We start from the raw sequence: 20,830 nt of genomic DNA on the forward strand, positions 1-20,830 counted from the left end.
CATGCATCATCTGACCAGTGTCAAAGCCAGTTAAGCCTGCATCCCACTGTCACAGCAGCAATTGATTTTGAAGCAAATCTAGCAGCTTTGAGTGTAGCTTCAGCAGTGAATTGGGCACAGTAATGACCTTGTTCAGATCCTGATGAATTCATAGTTCTGAAGCCGGAACATGTTTCTGTAGTTGGTGCAGCAAGATAAGGGAAGACTGGACGAAGAACAAAGCCCAGACGGCCCATGCAGATGCTTGGTGAGACTTCAATAGGACTTGCTCCAAATGACATTCTTCCGACTTTAATAGCTCCTCTGCCTCCCCAAGAATAGAGGTAGGAGAGTGAAGGGCTATGACAGGCCCATCCGTGGCAGGAGTTAAAAGGGATGCCAACTATGAAGCTACATTGAAGAACTTCTTGTCTGATGCTGAGGGCATGGGGCCTGATGTATATTGATGTTGAACATTGTCCAGAAATAATTGAGGAGCTGGCAATTGCTCTGGCAATTGCTCAGTAAAAATAGGACTTGTTGCAGAAGGCACCCTTTCCCCAGAAGGAGAAGTGGGATTGGGTAGACCTGCTGCATTTCTGGTCTTATATAATAAAGATTTAAAGAGCTCTGGTGGAAAATGCCCCACGGTCACTGGTTGTTCTGTGAGATAAGACTATCTCATCATCACACTTGCCATCCTCCAAGCGAGGAGCTGGGCTATCCCCATTGGAAGATCCAGAGGAATCACCAACCGTCTGGGGATCATGGTAAGTGGGGGCAGAAAATTGATTAGGCAGTTGAGCTGCGGATTTTTGTTGTGGTCAGTAGCTGCAATGACCATCTTAAAATTAGAATGATCAAGAGTTGTGGAGGGACCAGGCTGCATTACTAGTAACTGAGATCCCACAGTATTAAAGTTGGAATCTGTTACTGGGATATGAGTTTGAATGGAAGCCGCCGGTGGAATGGGGGGACAGGACTGAAGTGATAGGTATATTGACAGACCCTGATTGATGAAGGGGAGCGAAGCCCAAATCTCCCACCCCCTCATCAGTATTCACTAAAATTATGGTTGGAGCATCCAGATTCTTGTCTGGCAGGTGGATGGACCTTTGATCCTGGTGATAGCGATGAGCGCCTACCTGCCTTCACTGTCAACTTCTGAAGCATGCAATCATGTCTTTTCTTGTCCCGTTCAACTGCTTAAGAGGATGATCTAGCTTTGTTAGTCTCAGCGGGAGTGGGACGTGCTGGATCTTCATCAGGAAGGTCAGCCCTAGCAGACTTTGGCCGCTTCTTCCCTGAGGTCTGAGGTTCAACATTATAATTAGGACTCAAGGGAGATGCAATTGTAAGGCCAATTGCGAAAAATAGTTCTCTTGTTATTTCAATGGCAGATGGCAGAGAATGACGTCTAATCTCATGGAAACTTGGAATAGAGCCGGGGTGGTGCAGTAGGTAGAGGTTCTGCAGGCCACTGAAGCTGACTGTAGATTTGTAGGTCAGAGATTCAAATCTCATCATCGGCTCAAGGTTGACTCAGCCTTCCATCCTTCTGAAGTGGGTAAAATGAGGACCCAGATTATGGGGGAAATATGCTGGCTCTGTTAAAAAGTGCTATTGCTAACATGTTGTAAGCCCCCCTGAGTCTAAGGAGAAAGGTGGCATAAAAATTGAATAAATAAATTGAATAAATAAATATATCCAAGATGGTGCACAGAACTGCAGCTGAATTTGATTGACAGACTCAGTCCTCGATGTGACTGGACAAGAACAACCCTATCTGAATGCTAGCTCCAACCTTCTATAGAGAAAAGGGCATATTGTCCTGACTGTGATTTTGCTTTGTTTTTTTTTACTCTGCTTCAGACGACAAATTAGAAATCTTTCCAAACAGGATGCCATGACTAGTGACTTAAATGCTCTTAGAATGGAACAGACTACCTCAATTCCTACCTATTCAAACACAGTGGAACAGAAAAAAAATCACAGGGAAAATGTCTAGATCAAATGCTTAACTATGTATTCCAAACTTTCATTTATCCCTCTAATCAAAATTTTACAATGAATATACACAGCGAGGGGGAAATCAAAACATTTTAAATATATATAACTCAATCTCCAAAAGCTTGTTTTACTATGAAGAGTTAATGATTCAATTTTTTTAGGATTACAATAAATCAGTACATTATTCGTGAAACACAGCTTATTTTAGCTAGCCTGAAGAAATTCATACCATCTGGATATTCACTAGATGAGTTCAAAGAAAGTTGCAGAAGTAATATTGCTACTAGTTTCATCTAAAGACAAAAAGATCATTCAGCTGAGGGCTTAAACTATGTATGAGATTTGCATAAACTGAATAATGCTTCTAAGTATTTGTGTAAAGGAATATACCAAGAACTTTTTTTGAAGAGTTCAGGTTTGAGGAAGGAAGGGAAAAAACTCTGCAGTTTATGTTTGTAGAAAAATACATTTTCAGAGGAATTTCTCAGAAAATACATTATATTTTGAGGCTCAGAAACAGTAATAAAGATGCTATCCATACTTCTATTATTTCTTGCCAATGTAATTAAAAACCTGGGTAATCAATAAGAAAATATATTTTATATTCCATTATGAATGAATAATTCGGATAGTCCTCAACTTGCAATCTTTCAACATCATAAGAGATTGAAAAAATAAAGAGATACTTACAACTCAGAGTTCCACATTTATGATTATCTGTCCCCTGGTCATGTGACCCTGATTTATGATGGTTTTTTTGCCAGAAATTCGTGTTTACTTCTGATTTCTGGCAAAAAGCGCTCCCAGCCAGGGGGCTGTGAGAGGGGCGGGGTGGCTTTCCCGAAATGGACAGAGAAAGCCCTCTCTCGCAGCCCCCTGGCTGGGAGCGCTTTCGCTGCGAGAGAGGGCTTTCTCCGTCCGTTTCGGGAATGCCCGCCCCTCCCCTCTCACAGCCCCTTCGCTGGGAGCGCTTTCATCCCAGACTTCCAGCAAGGGGGCTGCAGTAGAGGCAGGGCAGGCATTCCCGAAGCGCTCGGAGAAAGCGCTCTCGCAGCCCCCTCGCTGACAGAGAGAGAGGAGGAGATAGAGAAAGTAAGTGAGAAAGAGAGAGAGAGAGAAAGGGGGGGAGAGATAGCAAGAGAGAGAAGAGAAAGAAAGCAAGAGAGAGAGAAAGAAAGAGAGAAAAAGAAAGAAAGCAATAGAAAGAGAGAAAGAAAACAAGAGAGGGAGAGAGAAAGTGAGAAAAAGAGAGAGAGAGCAAGAGGGGGAGAGAGAAAGAGAGAGAAATGACTCTTGATTTAAAGCATTTGGTAAAAAGCACCCAAATAATAAGAGAAAAAAACCCCCAGCCGTTTGTTTGTGTGTGTGTGTGTGTGAACTCTTGAACCATTTCCAATAGCTCACCTGTTATTGGAAATGGTTCAAGAGTTCACACACACACACACACACACAAGGGGGGAGGAGACAGGGATGGAAAAAGAGAAGATAATAATAATAGTAATGGATTTTGGTTTTGTTTTATTATTAATTTCTTTTAATAAAAAAAGGGATTTCTTATTTATTTACTTACTTACTTACTTACTTACTTACTTACTTACTTACTTACTTACTTTTACTTACTTACTTTTACTTACTTACTTACTTACTTATTTATTTATACTTCTATGCCGCCCAGTCCCAAAGGGACTGTTGCTCAGACACTATACTTTTCCGCCCACACCGAAAAAAAATTAGAGGGAACATTGCAAGGATAAGAAGCCTTCCCTGGACCCAGCCGTACTTAATAACTATCGTCCAGTCTCCAACCTTTCCTTTATGGGGAAGGTTGTTGAGAAGTTGGTGGCGCTCCAGCTGCAGCGGTCCTTGGAAGAAGCCGATTATCTAGGCCCTCAACAGTTGGGTTTCAGGCCCAGTTACAGCATGGAAACTGCTTTGGTCGCGTTGATGGATGATCTCTGGTGGGCCCGGGATAGGGGTTTATCCTCTGTCCTGGTGCTTCTTGACCTCTCAGCGGCTTTCGATACCATCGACCATGGTATCCTTCTGCGCTGGCTGGAGGGGTTGGGAGTGGGAGGCACTGTTCTTCAGTGGTTCTCCTCCTACCTCTCCGGTCGGTCACAGTCGGTGTTAGTGGGGGGTCAGAGGTCAACCTCTGGATCTCTCCCTTGTGGGATGCCTCAGGGGTCGGTCCTCTTCCCCCTGCTATTTAATATCTACATGAAACCGCTGGGCGAGATCATCCAAGGGCATGGGGTGAGGTATCATCAGTATGCCGATGATACCCAGCTGTACATCTCCAACCCATGTCCAGTCAATGAAGCAGTGGAAGTGATATGCCGGTGTCTGGAGGCTGTTGGGGTCTGGATGGGTGTCAACAGACTCAAACTCAACCCTGATAAGACGTAGTGGCTGTGGGTTTTGCCTCCCTAGGACAATTCTATATGTCCGTCCATCACCCTGGGTAGGGAATTACTGACCTCCTCGGAGAGGGTCTACAACTTGGGTGTCCTCCTCGATCCACAGCTCACATTAGAGAAACATCTTTCAGCTGTGGTGAGGGGGGCATTTGCCCAGGTTCGCCTGGTGCACCAGTTGCGGCCCTATGTCACTCATGCCCTCATCATGCCCTCATCACCTCGAGGTTCGACTACTGTAATGCTCTCTACATGGGGCTACCTTTGAAGAGTGTTAGGAAACTTCAGATTGTGCAGAATGCAGCTGCGAGAGCAATCATGGGCTTCCCTAGGTATGCCCATGTTACTCCAACACTCCGCAGTCTGCATTGGTTGCCGATCAGTTTCCGGTCACAATTCAAAGTGTTGGTTATGACCTATAAAGCCCTTCATGGCACCGGACCAGGATATCTGCGAGACCGCCTTCTGCCGCATGAATCCCAGTGGCTGGTTAGGTCCCACGGAGTTGGCCTTCTCTGGGTCCCGTCGACTAAACAATGTCATCTGGTGGGACCCAGGGGAAGAGCCTCTTCTGTGATGGCCCCGACCCTCTGGAACCAGCTCCCCCCAGAGATCAGGACTGCCTCCACCCTCCTTGCATTTCGTAAACATCTTAAAGCCCACCTCTGCTGTCAGGCATGGGGGAACTGAGACATCCCCCCTTGCCTATGTAGCTGTATGTATATGTTTGTGTGTATGCTTTTTTATATTCTGGGGTTTTTAGGCTTTTTAATGTAAAATTGTTATTTTAAACTTTAATATTAGATTTGTTACTGTATTTTGTTTTTATCACTGCTGTGAGCCGCCCCGAGTCTGCGGAGAGGGGCGGCATACAAATCTAATAAATAATAATAAATAATAATAATAATGAAATGAAATGCAAATAATAAGCATTCAGAATGAAACTGTTCAATCTGAATTATTATTATTTGTCTGCATAATGCAAATGTGCATTATTTATTTATTTATATCCCACATTTATTATTTTTACGACTAATTCTAGGTGGCAAACTTATCATATCTAACACCCTTCCTCCTATTTCCTCCACAATAACCCTGTGAGATGGGTTGAGCTGCGAGAGTGATTTCTGACCAATTGGCTTTGATGGCTAATGTGGGACTTAAACTCTTGATCTCTTGCTTTATAGTCTGATGGTGTAACCATTATATCAGATTTTATATCAGTTTTCCTTTGGCCCATAGAGCTTTTGCCTCTTTCCTTTAAATTTTCTTTCTAACATTATTTGTTATTTTTTACAGCATCTCATTCCTTTCAGGGACAAATATCCATATGTGCCATCAGAATATTATTTTATTTTGGTGGAAGCCTTCATGGCCAGTATTAATTGGGCAGCATTGGGCTTCAGTATTTAGTGCTCACGGTCTAGGCCTGTGTTTCTCAAATAGTGTGATGGGCCCCCCAGGAGGGCACAGAGCAATGCCGGGGGAGGGCATGAGCCCAGGGAACATGTTTTTTTTGCCACAGGGAGTAGGGGGGGGGGGGTTGCACTGAACAATAGCACACAACACAGACTAGGAGATATGTAGTGCATATAACAGAGACACCATGGAAAAATATTTAACAGGGATGAAAAGAAAGGAGGAGAGAGATGAAGATAATGAGACAAACATAAGTCTCCCGAAAGCTAAGACAAGGAAATATGATGAAGCATATCTAGCATTGGCCTAACTGTGACTACCGTGGGAGACAAGGAAAGACCAGTATGTTTACTGTGTCTAAAAATGTTGGCAGTGGAAAGCATGAAGCCAAATAAATTAAGGCGCCACTTAAACACATTACACCCCAAATTACACTGATAAGCTGCTTGAGTTTTTTCAGTGAAAACATGCTGAATATTGCAAACAACCATACCGGTGGAAAGTTGGGGTGTGTGTGTGCAAATTGTTTATTTCTTCCTGGGGCGGTTTAACAGAAAATAATTGAGAAACACTGGTCTAGGCAAAGATTTCCTGACATTTGCCACTAACTGTAGCTGGCATCTTCAGAGGCAAGAATGTCCACTATGCAGACTGATTACTATATTTTTCGGAGTATGAGATACACTTTTGTCCCTCCCAAAAGAGGCTGAAAATTTGGGTGTATCTTATACTCAGAATGTAGTTCTGCCCATCCATCGGCCCCTATTCTTCAGCCTCTGTGCGTCCTCTTCCTGGCTGCAGAGATTGCCACTTCTGTGCTTTGCTTGCTTTTCTAATTGCTGTTCTCTCCAACAATCAGCTGTGCTTCTAAAGCACAGCTGATCATTGGAGGGAACAGCAATTAGAAAACCAACCTCAAAACCAGCAAGCAAATTAATGTGCTGAAGCTGACTACCCACCAGTTGCAATCTCAAAACCAGTGAGCAAACTAATGTACTGAAACTGAACAGGCTAAGGACTAGCCAGATGATACCTGGTAGGCAGAATTTCCCTCCCCCCAAACTAAGGGGCATCTTATACTCTGAAAAATACTGATAGTTTTATATCTGATTATGCAGGACTGAATAGTTTCTAACCAGGTGACCCAGGACTTTGCAGGCTCCAAACTGCTTTCTTTTCCATGGACATTTGGGAAGGGAAACTTCTTCTGTTGTTTTCCCCTTGTAGTTGATATCTTCCTATCTGATTCATCCACAGGAAGACCAGTTGAATTTTAAAAAGAGAGAAAGAAAACAGCAACATTTAGCATTTTCTCCATCATATCAATTAAAATGGAAAGGTAGCAAAATTCTTGTCTATTTCATGAATTATTTTTAAAGTCTATATTCCACTGTTACAGTGTAATATGGTAAATGGTATATGGTATGTAGTATGCATAATGCAACAGTGAACCTGTATATAAAAACATTAATTAACAAATCTGGTCTTTCCGTATGCCACCACTATACCTGCTGTTACAACAACAACAACAGTATAAAAAGTTCACTAATCTAATCTACTAGCCCAAGATGAAATGGCTATGGAGGACAGTAACTGGAGGAAGGACTGGTAGATGGTAGAATGGTATATAATAGATAACTAGATGTAAAAGTGTTTGCTTACAATGAAATGAAACAACAATTGATACCACATCTGACCCACATTGAAAAACTTTGCTTTTGGTATGTAAAAGAAAAACACAGGTGAAGGTGGCTAGAGCAGAACATGATCTTATACATTCTTGCCCTCAAGAAAGAGTTAGTGGCTTATACTTATTACATGAGGGAACTTGATGCATGGATCAACTTTAAAAAATTTACAATATGTAACTAATGATAGTTGCCTAAAGTGCGACTGTTTACATCAGGGGTGTCAAACTGAAGCCCAGAGGCCAGATCTGGCACATGGGGTGCTTAGATTTGGCCCGTGGGGCTTCCCTGGAAACAGTGAAGAATGGGCGGCAGTGCCTATGCCAAAAAAAAAGGAATTCAGGAGAAGTGCATATGGGTCCTCCTGGGTTCCTTTATCCCTGGCAAAGGGCTGGAGGAGGTCAGTGCAGGCATTGGGATGACAATGGATGCCCCCCCCAGCCCTGCTCAGCACAGGTGCCCCAACATTATGTTAATCTGGCCTTGCCCACACAGCTCTCTGAGGTCAAACACAACCCTGATGTGGACCTCAATGAAACTGAGTTTGACACCCCTAGGTTACACAGGTGGTTTACTTTACTCATTGAATGATCATATTCTTATAATAGCTTGGCAAATGCACATCTTTTTCTGAGAATGCAATGTGAAAGAAGTTTTAAAGGTAGAAAGAAAAGGGGAAAACCTAAATAAATGTTGGCTGTCTGGCAAGGCAGAAAGCAGTGTATGGAAAAATGAAGGAAAATTTGAAATATGGACATATTAATAAAACTTAACTGAGAATTCAGCAAAATGCCAAACCCAAAATAAGACATAATTGAAATCAGCCTTTATTTTGCGTATATCATAAGGCAGTTAGTATCACATTTAAACATTTTAGGATTCAACAATTTCCAAAAGGTTAGTCAATAATGTGGGAAGGAAGGCTTACTTTAGTTCCAACAGCATCATATACAGAAAACAGGAAATATATACAGCAAGAAAGCATTTGTTTTCATACAATGGAACCTACAGATGTCTCATCTGCAGATTTTAGACAAACAGGCATTCTATGTACAATTGCACATTATAGGATAACAGGATTATAAGATTTCCAGTATTTCATAACCTGCTAAAACTTAGACAAGGGCAAAACACAAATGACTGATACCTATTCTGCTCAGTGCACTACTCTTAATCAGCAAACCACTCAAGCTCAGGAAGAGGAAATCAATTTTCAGAAGTCAAAAGAGAAACAATTGCAAATTTAGCCAGATTGATTCTACAATCTCTTTGCTACTTTCAGTATTTCTGAGCAAATAGCTCAGGTGTTTAAATAGCAAAGAGCGCATTTCAGAAAATATCTCTGCTTTGTTATTAATTTTAATTCTTAAGGTATAAAGAATTTCAGCAATGTATCTAAGCCACTTTGTATTCCGAGTGTGGTAGAAATGTCTATGAACCTATTGAGCAAGGGAAAGGGGAAGAACCTAAGAACATTAAATCTTCTTAAATGTTTTAAAATTATTTACTGAATGTATATATTAATTTAATCCCAAAAATACAAAAACCTGAGAATTCCACGAAGACCTCCATGAAGCTCTTCTGAAATAGTGCAGAGATTTCACCTTGAATTAGATTCTAGGATGTCTAATGTTATTACAATAAAATAACATAGGATTATGATTGTCTAAAGCTGGAATGAAGCACATAGAAAAAGAGGGAGAAGAGAGATAGCAACACATTTTTATGATCTACACAAAAAGAATATAAAGCATTCTACAAAACTTTCATAACCCAAGACGTAATTGCTGGAAATACTTAACATTCCAAGGAATTACAATAAAATTTTAAGTACTAAGTTTTGTGGACCTGGTTTTTCTTCACTGTTAATCTAAGCAAGACTCAGAGAGTATACCAAAAATATAAATATATCTCCATCAGTAGAAAAAAATTAACTTTAAGTGAACCACATTGGATAGATACCCCGTGTTATCATCCACCATAAGTAGACAGGATGTGAAATTATTAAGCTTGGGACAGTTCAAACAACACATCATACATGGATTCTACTTAGATTCTCTCAATTCAAATATGAATTGACTGATCACTGCAACACTAAAGAGGATTTTTAAAGATAGTTTAAGGGAATCCCTAAAACTGTATCTCTAAAACTCCTATCAGAGGCACTCCCTCTCCTTCTCTCTCATTGAACTTCTCAGTTTTAGCACTGCTCCATTCATAGTTAAGGCAACATTTGCATTATAAGTATGTTGTTATTCTATACTTCAGCCTACACTGACAGCAAGCAAAAAACGTGAATGAAATAAATATTGATCACAGGCATTAAGAAAAATATCAGAAAGCAGCATCTAACTTGGCTGATGTCACAAACCAAGGAGATCAAGGAATCATTTGAAAGCCTGAGGCTTGACTAGAACACTGAAAAATCATCTCAATAAAAAAAGGCAATGTTGAACCACTTCCCCCATTATTGCCAAGTAACCTGTTAAGGTAGAGTCATTAGAAGTTGAGCTCTGTTTAAATGTACGTTTAGCTTTTCACCTTAAAATAAGCAACTGCAGGTACAGTATTTGTCTCTTTTAATATAATTTTGCATAATCCTTTTCCTGTACAGCGCATTGTCTTCCTGGAGGCAAATAAGCTGCCAATTCCAAATATTTGTTAATCCTGAAACAAACAAGTTCGTACAGAGGTCCTGTGTTTAAAAAAATAGTTTTAATATTATATTATACTGCTGATTAAAGTTCCTAAAAGGGATCTAAAACAAAACATCATAAGGTTAAGGATAAACGAATTCTGTACAATATTTACAGCATTTCAAGGAGGTAAATGGTCAACAGATTTATTTTCCTAGAAGAAAATGGTAAACAAAAAAGAAAGGTCCTTTACTTAGCCTCATCTTTAAATATGTTCAAACAAACTACTGTATATGAGTTAAAGCAGAAAGGAAAGAGAAATGGTTTTTAAAGTTACCAAAGAAAGCAGTTTTGTTGGACCTTTCGTTACCTCACTCTTACAACAGCTAGGCAGAATTTAGCAATATAAAGTTCTTGTCAGCTAAAACAGCAATAACGCTTATATAACACTTCATAGTGCTTTAAAAATGAAGAGAATATTGTTCGTCTCTCCCTGGGAATTATTTTTTGGGTGGCTAGATTAATACTCCATAAAGGTTGAAATAGAAATTACAGTACAACAGGATATGCTGAACATCCTCTATGGCACAGGTTACCAACCTGTGGTCTGTGAGAAAAATTTGGTAGCCTGTGGAGAAATCTCGGCCCCTGGGCCAGATATGACCAAGAGCAATTAATCCAGTCCAGGAAGAAGAAAGGGAAAGGGAAGGGAAGGGAAGGAAAGGGGGAAGGGAGGGAAGCGAAGGAACTATAGTTACAGCTATGGGATATGGGACTGACTTTCCCAACAACATCAGCAAGCCACAGTCAAATAAGCTTCAATTATTTTATAATAGTGTAACACTACCTTTAATAATTTTGTTACAATTAAACAACCTTTAAAGATTTTGTTATGATTACATAAGTATTTATTATTTTGTTATAATAAGCATTTATAATTTTGTTATGTTGAATAGATACATTTCATATTTATAAAATGGAAATTCTCTGATCATTATTTTACAAATGTTTTTATCTTTTAAAAATCAGGACTTAAAATTATGAATTTGGTGGTCCGCGGGATTTAAAAGTATAACCTTGGTGGTCCCTGAGGTCAAAAAGTATGGGAGCCCTGCTCTACAGCATGTGAGTGACAGAGGCATTTGTGGGGGGTTTTAATATTTACCATCAATAACTCCTGATTGAATGAATGCTCTGAAATGTCTGTTGTTTATTAGACATTGGCAATAATTGGATGGTTTGGTGGTAAAAGCATCTTCAAGACTTACATAGTCTTGGTGCTAAATTAATGTCAGATTGCCATCCCCTATTCTTCTCCTTCAATTAGTGTGTTGCTTAGCTGTATATCATCCTTTGTACTGCCTCATTACATAAACCATAGGCTGCCAATTTTTGTCTAATGGATGTTTCAAAGTAGGTTAGAAGTTATCACTGTTAATGAGGGATGTTAGATCTGTTGGGTTAGTTTCAGCCAGTAATTCAAAATGGTAATAAAGATTCTGACTTCTAGTCTTATAGTTCCTAATTTAAACACTACTAAAACTCCTGTTTATAACTTTCAATTAATCCAAATGGTGCAACACAATTAATTTTTTTTAATCAAGGTATCTCAAATCTGCTAACCTAAAGCAAACAAAATCTGGGGCCCATTACTCCAATGTAATTGAAATATAACAGTTATACTGTATTCACAAAATATAACTACTGCATCATTGGTACAATGCGATTGTGGTTTCTGACGCTCCCTGGCAGCTTCCTACAGGTAAAGTAAATGGGGAAGCTAACAAAAAGATGGAGATCACTTATTTTTTGCCTCTCAATGTCTCTATTTAGACAATGGGATATTTTTCAAAGGAGGACACAACAGGTTCTAGTTTTAAAGCTATGTGAGACACAGATCTACAGACTTGCAAAATAGGATTAAGGATTTGGGCTGTACCATCTCAGGTGCAGTTAGGTTAATGTAAGGCCCAAATTCAGTCCCATATAATGTGCTATAGCTTTTGCCTCAAAATGTTCTAGGAAACTTGAAATATAATTGGAACCTTTATATAAATAAAAGGACAGCATAACTGTGACACTCATCTGGGTAATCTGCAATATTGGATCAAATGTGGGTCCCTGCATCCCCAAGAGTGACAGATAATTCCCAGATAGTTAAAGCATTGATATACCAAGTATGAATTTTAGATATTGTGTTAAAGGCCAAAGTTTTTTTATAATTCATCATCATTTTTTTTCTTTTTTACAACAATGGACAAAGAATCTAAGAGGTCTTCACATTTCTGCCACAGATAATTACCAGAATAACTATTCACCAGCATATGGGAGAATTGAAAGTTGTCTATCAGCTAATTTTGGTAGCAATACACAAAATCATGTATGAGAGAAATTTATTTATTTGATATATTACACTTCAATTCAAAGACTTCTGGCAATTTCAGTAATAAAATGCAGGAAATATCAAGAACTAAAATTACATAATTATAAAATCACTAATACTTTATATATCTCTGAAGACCAGGGGTGTCAAACTCGATTTCAATGAAGGCTACATCAGAGTTGTGTTTGATCTCGGGAATGTATGGCTGGGTATGTGTGGTCAGGGGGGATGTGGCCAGCTCAATGTCACTTGTGTCAGGGCAACTGTGGGGGCCCGCACACTCTGCCAGCGAAAACAGGCTCCTGAGCACCATTGTCAGCTGTGATGGTCTCCTGCAACCCTCTGCCAGAAAAAATGGAGTTCGGGAGGGCCACATGAACTCCATTTTTGCTAGCAGAGGCACTCTATGTCCTTTGCTGTTTCTATAGTGGCCCTACAGTCCAGATCTAAGCACATCACAGGTCAGATCTGGCTCCTGGGCCTTGAGTTTGATACCCCTGCTGTAGACCTTCCAGAATAGTTAAATCAATTCTGTAAGGCCAAACTGAAGAGGCCGATTTCAATTCTAGCAAAGGGCTGTTTCAAAGTACTGATGCTGATACAGAGAAATAGCATCCATAATCTTTGTGAAAATGAAGGATAGTGGCTGTTTTTCACATTAAAAATTATTAGAGCAGGGTAATTCTAGTTAGAAAAAGTGGTGCTGAAAATACTTCCCCACCAAGCCATGTAGGACATTAAAGGAATGAACGATAACTTGAATTATGTTTTAAGCTAATTAGAAGTCATTGCAGTTCCTGGGGCAGAGGTTCATGATGGTGTCAGCTAATAAATGGCCAGTTGCATCCTGGATTAATTGAAGCTGTTCTGTGGTCTTCAGGGGCATTCCCATGTGGAACACAATGCAAGATTCCAGTCACATGATAATAAAGGCATGAGTTACTGTGGTACTTAGTGAACATTAAAAATAATTAAATATATTCTGACATCACTAACACATGTTTTCATTATGTTGGACACTAAGCAGAGCTTCCATTGCTAATTATAAATAGATATGTGTATTCCATTTATTAGAAATAATGTAGTACACAAGACTTTTAAATGATCAGTAGCATGGATTTGATCTCAAAAACTAGTAAGAGGCCTGTAGACATGGGCGGGCCACCATTCCCAGCCCTACTAGAATGGGCTGGAAGTGCGCGCATGCCTCCCTGTGCAGAGTTCAGCTTCTGTGCATGAACAGAAGCCAAATCTTGCACTAGGACACGTGCGTGAGAGATTTCTGGTTCTTTCGCTTCTGCGCATGCAGAAGTGAAAAACCACCGGAAACAGGCAAAAATAAGGTAAGTGGCTGCCCATGCTGCCGCTGTTTGCCTTTGTTCACCCCGCTTGCTTCTCACTCTCAGGGCAAATGACAGCAGCACGGGCAAGCTGGCGCGAGCAGGGCAGATGGGGGAGCCAGCGCGGGCAGTGGGAGGAAGCTGGAGCAATTGAAGGCGGTGGGAGGAAGCCAGCACGATTGCAGGTGGTGGAAGGAAGCTGGTGCATGCACGGGTGATGGGAGAAAGCCGGTGCAATCGTGGGTAGTGGAGGGAAGCCGGCGCAATTGTGGGTGGTGGGGTGGAGGCAGCAGAGCGCGGGCAGTGGGAGAAAGCCTGCATGTTCACAGGCAGTGGGGGGAAGTCGGCGCAATCGCTGGTGGTTTGGTGAAACCAACATGAGCGCGGCCGGTGGGGGAGAGCCGGTGCAATTGCAGGCAGTGGAAGCCGGAGCAATCGCGTGTGGTGGGAGGAAGCCAGCACGATTACAGGCAGTGGGAGAAAGCCAGTGTGATCACAGACAGTGGGGGATAGCCGGCGCGATCACTGGCTGTTTGGTGGAGCCGGCATGAGCGTGGCCAGTGGGAGGAAGCTGGTGTGATCGCAGGCGGTTTGGTGGAGCCGGTGCGAGCGCGGCTGGGGGTGGGAGCCGGTGCGATTGCAGGAGGTGGGAGGAAGCCAGTGCGATCGCGGGCAGTGGGACAAAGCTGGCGTGATCACGGGTGGTGGCAGGAAGTCGGTGCAATTGCAGGCGTTGGGAGAAAGACAGCACGAGCGCAGGTGGTGGGAGGGAGCCGGCACGATTGTGGTTGGTGGTGGAAAGATGGTGCGATCGCAGGAGGTGCGGTGGAGCTGGCACAAGCGTGGGCAGTGGGAGGAAGCTAGTGCGATCACAGATGATGGAGGGAAGCCGGCACGATCGCTGGCGGTTTGGTGGAGCCGACATGATTGCATTGGTGCAGGGAAGCCAGTGCGATTGGGGCCAGTGAGGGCAAGCCGGCGTGATTGCAGGCGGTGAGGGGAGAGCCAATTGTGCGCGCACGGATGTGCACACCTGGTGGCACCACCGGTGCTAAGCTATGCACTACATTGCTGCCACCAAAACTGCGTTCCCCCCCGGTTCCGGCTCGGGCCCACCCCTGCATGTAGGATACTTGTAATTTAATGTAATACAGTTATTGTAATGTTTCCCAAACATAACAATGAGTAGTACATTCTACAAAAGCCACACTTCTTAACACTATACAGGACTAATTACAGTGATACCTTGTCTTACCAACTTAATTGGTTCCAGGACAAGGTTCGTAAGGTGAAAAGTTCGTAAGACAAAATAATGTTTCCCATAGGAATCAATGGAAAAGCGATTCATGTGTGCAAGCCCAAAATTCACCCCTTTTGCCAGCCGAAGGGCCCGTTTTCGCACTGGTGGGATTCCCCTGAGGCTCCCCTCCATGGGAAATCCCACCTCTGGATTTTGCAATGCTGCAGCCCAGCATCGCAAAAATGGGCGCTTCGCTGGCAACAGAAGTCCGGACGTCTTTGCGATGCTGTGATTTCACTGAGGCTTCCCTCGCTGGGAAACCCCACCTCTGGACTTCTGTTGCCAGGTGAAGTGCCCGTTTTCACACTGGTGGGATTCCCATGCTGGGATTCTCCTGCAGCATTGCAAAATCCGAAGGTGGGGTTTCCCATGTACGGGAGCCTCAGCGGCATCCCACCAACATGAAAATGGGCGCTTCGGCTGGCAATGGAAGTCCAGAGGAGGGGCATCGCAGTGGCGGCGGCGGGTTCGTAAGGTGAAAATAGTTTGGAAGAAGAGGCAAAAGAATCTTAAACCCCAGGTTTATATCTCAAAAAGTTTGTATGACAAGAGGTTTGTAAGACGAGGTATCACTGTATATACAGAATTTTTTACACTGGTCAATCTTCAATTAATAAAACTATACATCATAGGTGGAAAATCAATGTCATTCCAATGTTTAATGAACTACAAGTCTCAGAACCCTCAACTAGTATCCACATTCATTGGATTGTTAGAAATGTTGGTTGCAATCGTCTCAAATTCATCCAGAAATTGACAAAAAATGTCATAAATCACTATCATTTTATTGCAGAACATTGCCACTGGTCATAAATGTGAGACAGTTGCCAAGCATCCAAATTGTGATCATGTAACCATGGAGTTTGTGTGACAGTCATTAAGTGCAAGTACAGGTCATAAATCACTTTTTCCAAGGCCAGTGTAACTTTGAACTGTCATTAAACAGTCATAAGTTGAGGTCTACCCTGTAATATAGTCTTCTCAGAATGAGCTATTCAAAAATGAAAAATAAACTTTCCATTGGAGTCATTCATTCACCGCAATACAAACCATGAATATAGGGAATATATGGCTACCAAGTGGAATATTTCATTCTGATTTCAATATTTCTTTAATGTCAATTTAATAGGTAGACACCAGTCAAATGTATCTAATGACATACATTACAAAATGCAAAGTTTGCACGCTAAATTCAGAGTTCTGATGATCAACTACGTAGTTCTCAGAGATGGCCTGCTTCAAATGGTATCAGACTGCCCAAGGCATGCCTGCATAAATGCTGGCTAAAAGTTCCTATTCCTTGCAAGGTGCTCCCATTATGGGATGTCTCCTACCAGGTATAAGAATCCTATGCCCAGTCTTATAATACTGAAGAAGCTTTTAAAAGAATGGCCTTTTCAACATGACTTATATGCTGCCCAATCCCAATGGGACTGGGAATGAATAGAGGCACCTAATGTGTGATTAATATTTATCATTTATCATTTGGTGACATCTGGTACTACAGCTTAATGACATTATTATACTGAATTTTATTTATTTTGCATATATGTACTGATAAATTTGGATAATTTTTAGATTATTGTATTATACCTTTGCAGATTATTGCTTATAGACTTAGCACTCATAATAAACCTTAAACCAAGAACCAAATATTTAATATGTTAACATCGGAAAATAGTAATTTGACTCATATCCTCTGGATTTTTGTCAAGATCCCATTCAGAATTACCGATATTTGTTAATGAAACTGACTTATTTGTGCTGTCCAGCCTTTAAGTCTAAGTAGCACTGAACAATTCTAAAAATTTTAAGAAGAGCTTCCTCAAAAGCTGACCTTCCAATGGGTTACAACTGGAATTCTGAACCTTCCCAGTCAGTAACTGGAGTGCACAGGTTATGAAAGTGCAACCTGGAGGCCTTGAATTCTGGAAAACTTAAATAATCCGTACAAATAAAGCTGAAAAGCCGTATCACTTAGCAGACAAACTTCAAATAGAGTTGAATAGTTATCATACTGATAGATATTCGCTTTACACAGATTGAATGAATGTGCTAAGAGAGGAATCAGGTAATTCAAAACATAAGATCGTGTTAAATTAAGACCAAGGGGCACTTCCATTGCAGAAGCAATATGTGCCCAAGAAAATATCATGTAATATCATTTCCTAAACTAGCCCCCCAAATTAATAGAACTCCTGCCATCCTTAGACAGTGCAGAAAATTGCAATCTAATACAATTGGGGGACATGAAGCTGAGGAAGATTAGAATCAATTCTAATATGACATTGTTACTTGCCATTTTATCATGTGCGAATCAAAGCTTTCGGAGGAACATTTTATTTAATCATCAGGTTTGCTATTATAACTTTCTAAAAACAAGTTTTGCTGGAACTTAAATTCCACTGATTAAAATAATCTTAATTCTTTTACAGACTTTTATAGCGGAAAATTATTGAACTACGTTTCATAGCTCTCCTATTAGCAAATCATGTATAAAGTATTTTCCAAACAAACTGGCATAAAAATCAGATGCTCTCATAAGTGTTGCAAGTCTGAAGCCCCCCTCCTTGGCTTCAATCCCAACCATTCCCTATTCTACACCTACCAGCAGGACCAACATGCATCCCGATTTTCTTAAGCACATTTCTAAGAACCTGCCAGAAGACACAAGCAGTAGGTACCTTATCAGTAATCCTGGCAGCCAGACAAGCTCACCTGGAAAACACACAAAGATGTCATCCTCTCCGGTCAAGGTTGGCTAAAAGGGTCTGTATTGAAAGGACAATCCCTTTCTGCCAGCCCCTAAAATCTTCGCATGGTTTTTTGGCCGCTACCGCTGCAACCACCGCTACCAGTAAGCTGACTCAGACTGCCAGCCGCCGAAGTTCTTTGTAAGCAACCCGCGTTTTCAAGCTTCCTCCTACCGCTTCTACCCTCTCTCTTCCCTCCTCCTTAGGGTACAGTCATTCCTGAATCATCCAGGATCCTATTTCAATATAAAAAAAAGAGATTTATGTTCTTCCTTATTCTCTTCTCCGCTTTCCACGCTCTGTCCCTCCCACCCGAACCTCTCTCTGGAAAACAGATAGGCTCGGTTGGAAATATTCTCCCTCGCGCCAATTCAATCGTAAGGAATAAAAGCACCGCCTCGTATTTAAGATAACAGACAGGCCAGCCGCCTCTCCCAAGTCCACAATACAAGGCGAAATAGTTCAGAATTACTATCATAAGCCCTGCGATCGCCGGAAGCAAGAATAGGTGGTATTGTCCGTTATCAGTTCTTAAATTGGGAGTATTTAAACAAGAAGGTACATGGGCATATTCTGGGGATAACTGAGCAATTTGTAATTGCTTATGATCCCAGGATCTAGTTTGTAAAACAGCAAAGTACAGAATGTCTGGGGAGGAAGCAGGGGTAATTGCATTATTCGAGATCAGGAAAATGGGTAACTGGGTCAGTTGAAGAACCACTGCTTTACATTCTCAGAAGCGATTTTTAACGCACCATTTGCTCCAGGATCGATCTTCAATTTTATCCTCCAGGATTCCCCTCTGGAGCTTTCTCGACACCTGCTAAATCCAGGCCTCCTCACGCGGAGACCACCGCGAAGCTTAGTGCGCATGCGTGCATATTTTCATTTATCCTGGGCAAAAGGGCGAGTAAGGTGTGTTCCTGGAAATGAACGTCGCCCAGATCTGCGAAGCTCGCAAACAGAAGTTATTCGAATGTCTTCTGATTTAGAAGCTCCACCTCTTAAAAAAAACCACGAGAACCTGGTAGCTTACTCAGTGGAAGGATAGCATACTCACTTTGTATCCGCTTATAGAGCGTCTCCTTTTTTTTTGTTGTTATTACCACTTCCCATATTCCGGGAATGATCCCTGGCAAATAACCAAAAAAAGAGGCAGGTTTAGGGCTGAGCCCTGCTGCGCCCAGGCACATCTCCAAAAGCAGCAGCACCGTCGCCAAAAAAAATGCAGCCGCTCGTTACCCAAACAGCCAACTGCCACGCATCATCAAGCACTCACCCGAATCAACAGCAGCGACCGTTCAAAATGAAATTCCGCTACCCTTGAGAGTCAAATATTGAACTCACTACATGACTCGGTGGCTGGATTCGCAGGGTACCTTAACCAGGTAACTCACTCCCACTTGCATAAAACGAACGGTGATGGGTCCTCATCAATATACCAGGTTAAATAGGCGAGTGACTTGCTATGTGGTCCGTGCGAGCATAATCACTGTTTAATTTCTGGAGCTACAACAATTTTGTGCATTTAACAGTGAGTCTGTCAAAGCAAACGTTAAGAACCAGCACTCCTTAACAAGTCACGCCCCGATCTAGGTTGTACTACACTTTACACACCGTAAGCAGGAATGAAGTCAGCACATGCTCAGGGGCACTCCCCTTTCCTACCATTACCTCAAACCACCTGCAAGGAGGAGGAGAAAGGTTAAGCGGTCCACCAAGCAGCCTCAGCCCCTACCCTACTACAAAAACTAGCCCGTTTACGGAGATGAGCTCAGGACTACGGTCCAACTAGTCACGACTACGCAAGAGATACTTTTGCAGAACAGAGCACAGGGTCGTGTCGTGCAAAGCTCCATAGCTAATGGCTGGTGCATTGCAGCGGCGGTTTTGTGCCTGGATCCCTTCCCTCCCCGTAGCGTATGCAGCCCGCGGGGATCCTTAGGATTACATACCTTCCCAGCTGAAGGCGACGGCACAGCTGTTCAGCGGCCGGGTCCTTAGCATCTGGCTCCCTCGCTCACTGTCCCACCAACGGCCCGGACTACGGGAGCCACCCGCTTCCCCTTTCCCTTCTGCAGCTGAGCGGCCACCTGGAGGAAGGACGCCGAGACGCCTTCGGCGCCGCCTGCGAGGGAGCCTCTCGCGCTGGCTGTGACAGGGCTTGAGCGAGCTCCTCTCCCGCTCTTGTGGCGGCTCGCAGCTCTTGCGGCGGCTCCGGAGGCTTGGCGCCCCTCCCTTCCCGTGCGGTCCTCCTGACCTGCTTGTGACTCACCAGAGCACGAGTGGGGTTTTGTGTGTGTGTGTGTGTGTGTTTGGTTGTGTATCGGGTGCGGGAACGCCGGCAAAGGGCGACGCGTCTTTCCGTTCGTCGGGGCCAACTACAACAGACGGAGAAGCCTCTCTCTCCCCCTTTCCCCTTCGTCGCCAAAAGCAACTGAGGCGCCAAGGGTCGCTTCCTGTTCCCGCCAATATTGCCCCACTTTTCCTCGTCCCTTCCCACGCACGCAGCCGGCTTCAGGTGATTTCCTCCTCCTGCCAGGGAAGGAAGCGTCTTTGGAGGTAGCGCGGGAGCGAAAACGCTCGGCTGAGTGGAAGAAGAAAAGCTTATACTTTCCCAGGAGTTACAGAGCGCAGAGACAAAGGCACAGGAGGAAAAGAGCTTCGTTCAGCTATTGTTAGCCAGCCCTCCATTGTCCTGAGGGAGGCGGCCGACGACGAACTACATGGATTACTAAGCAACTGAAAGAAATGCTTCTTCACTCAAGTGACAGATTTCTTAAGGCAGAGGGAAGGCGGGTTTCTCTTTGGGAAGTTGGATTTCATTGCTCTTTGTGTAGCTGTGTGGATACCTATAGAGAAGATTTGGCCAACAAGGCTTAAGCTTGATATTACTTCTCTCTTCTGT

At 42.6% G+C, this 20,830-nt stretch overlaps 1 protein-coding gene across 5 annotated transcripts in view; it reads right to left on the reverse strand.

Moving 5' to 3' along the window:
* MET (MET proto-oncogene, receptor tyrosine kinase) overlaps positions 1-20,168 on the reverse strand; it is a 139,572-nt gene extending 119,404 nt beyond the window's left edge. Inside the window, exon 1 of one of the 5 annotated variants that reach the window (XM_070755471.1) lies at positions 19,878-20,168. Coding sequence is in view for 2 of the 5 variants with exons in the window: in XM_070755468.1 (XP_070611569.1) it covers positions 17,888-17,911 (24 nt within the window). In the remaining 3 variants the exon portion in view is untranslated. Of the gene's footprint in view, positions 1-17,853; positions 17,861-17,887; positions 18,102-18,677; positions 18,869-19,877 lie in introns of those variants that run through there. The other 4 variants (XM_070755473.1, XM_070755470.1, XM_070755468.1 and 1 more) reach the window with 4 other exon arrangements.
* Positions 20,169-20,830: the final 662 nt, after the last annotated feature.

This window comes from Erythrolamprus reginae, chromosome 6, assembly GCF_031021105.1.
Source record: "Erythrolamprus reginae isolate rEryReg1 chromosome 6, rEryReg1.hap1, whole genome shotgun sequence".
NCBI lineage: Eukaryota > Metazoa > Chordata > Lepidosauria > Squamata > Dipsadidae > Erythrolamprus > Erythrolamprus reginae.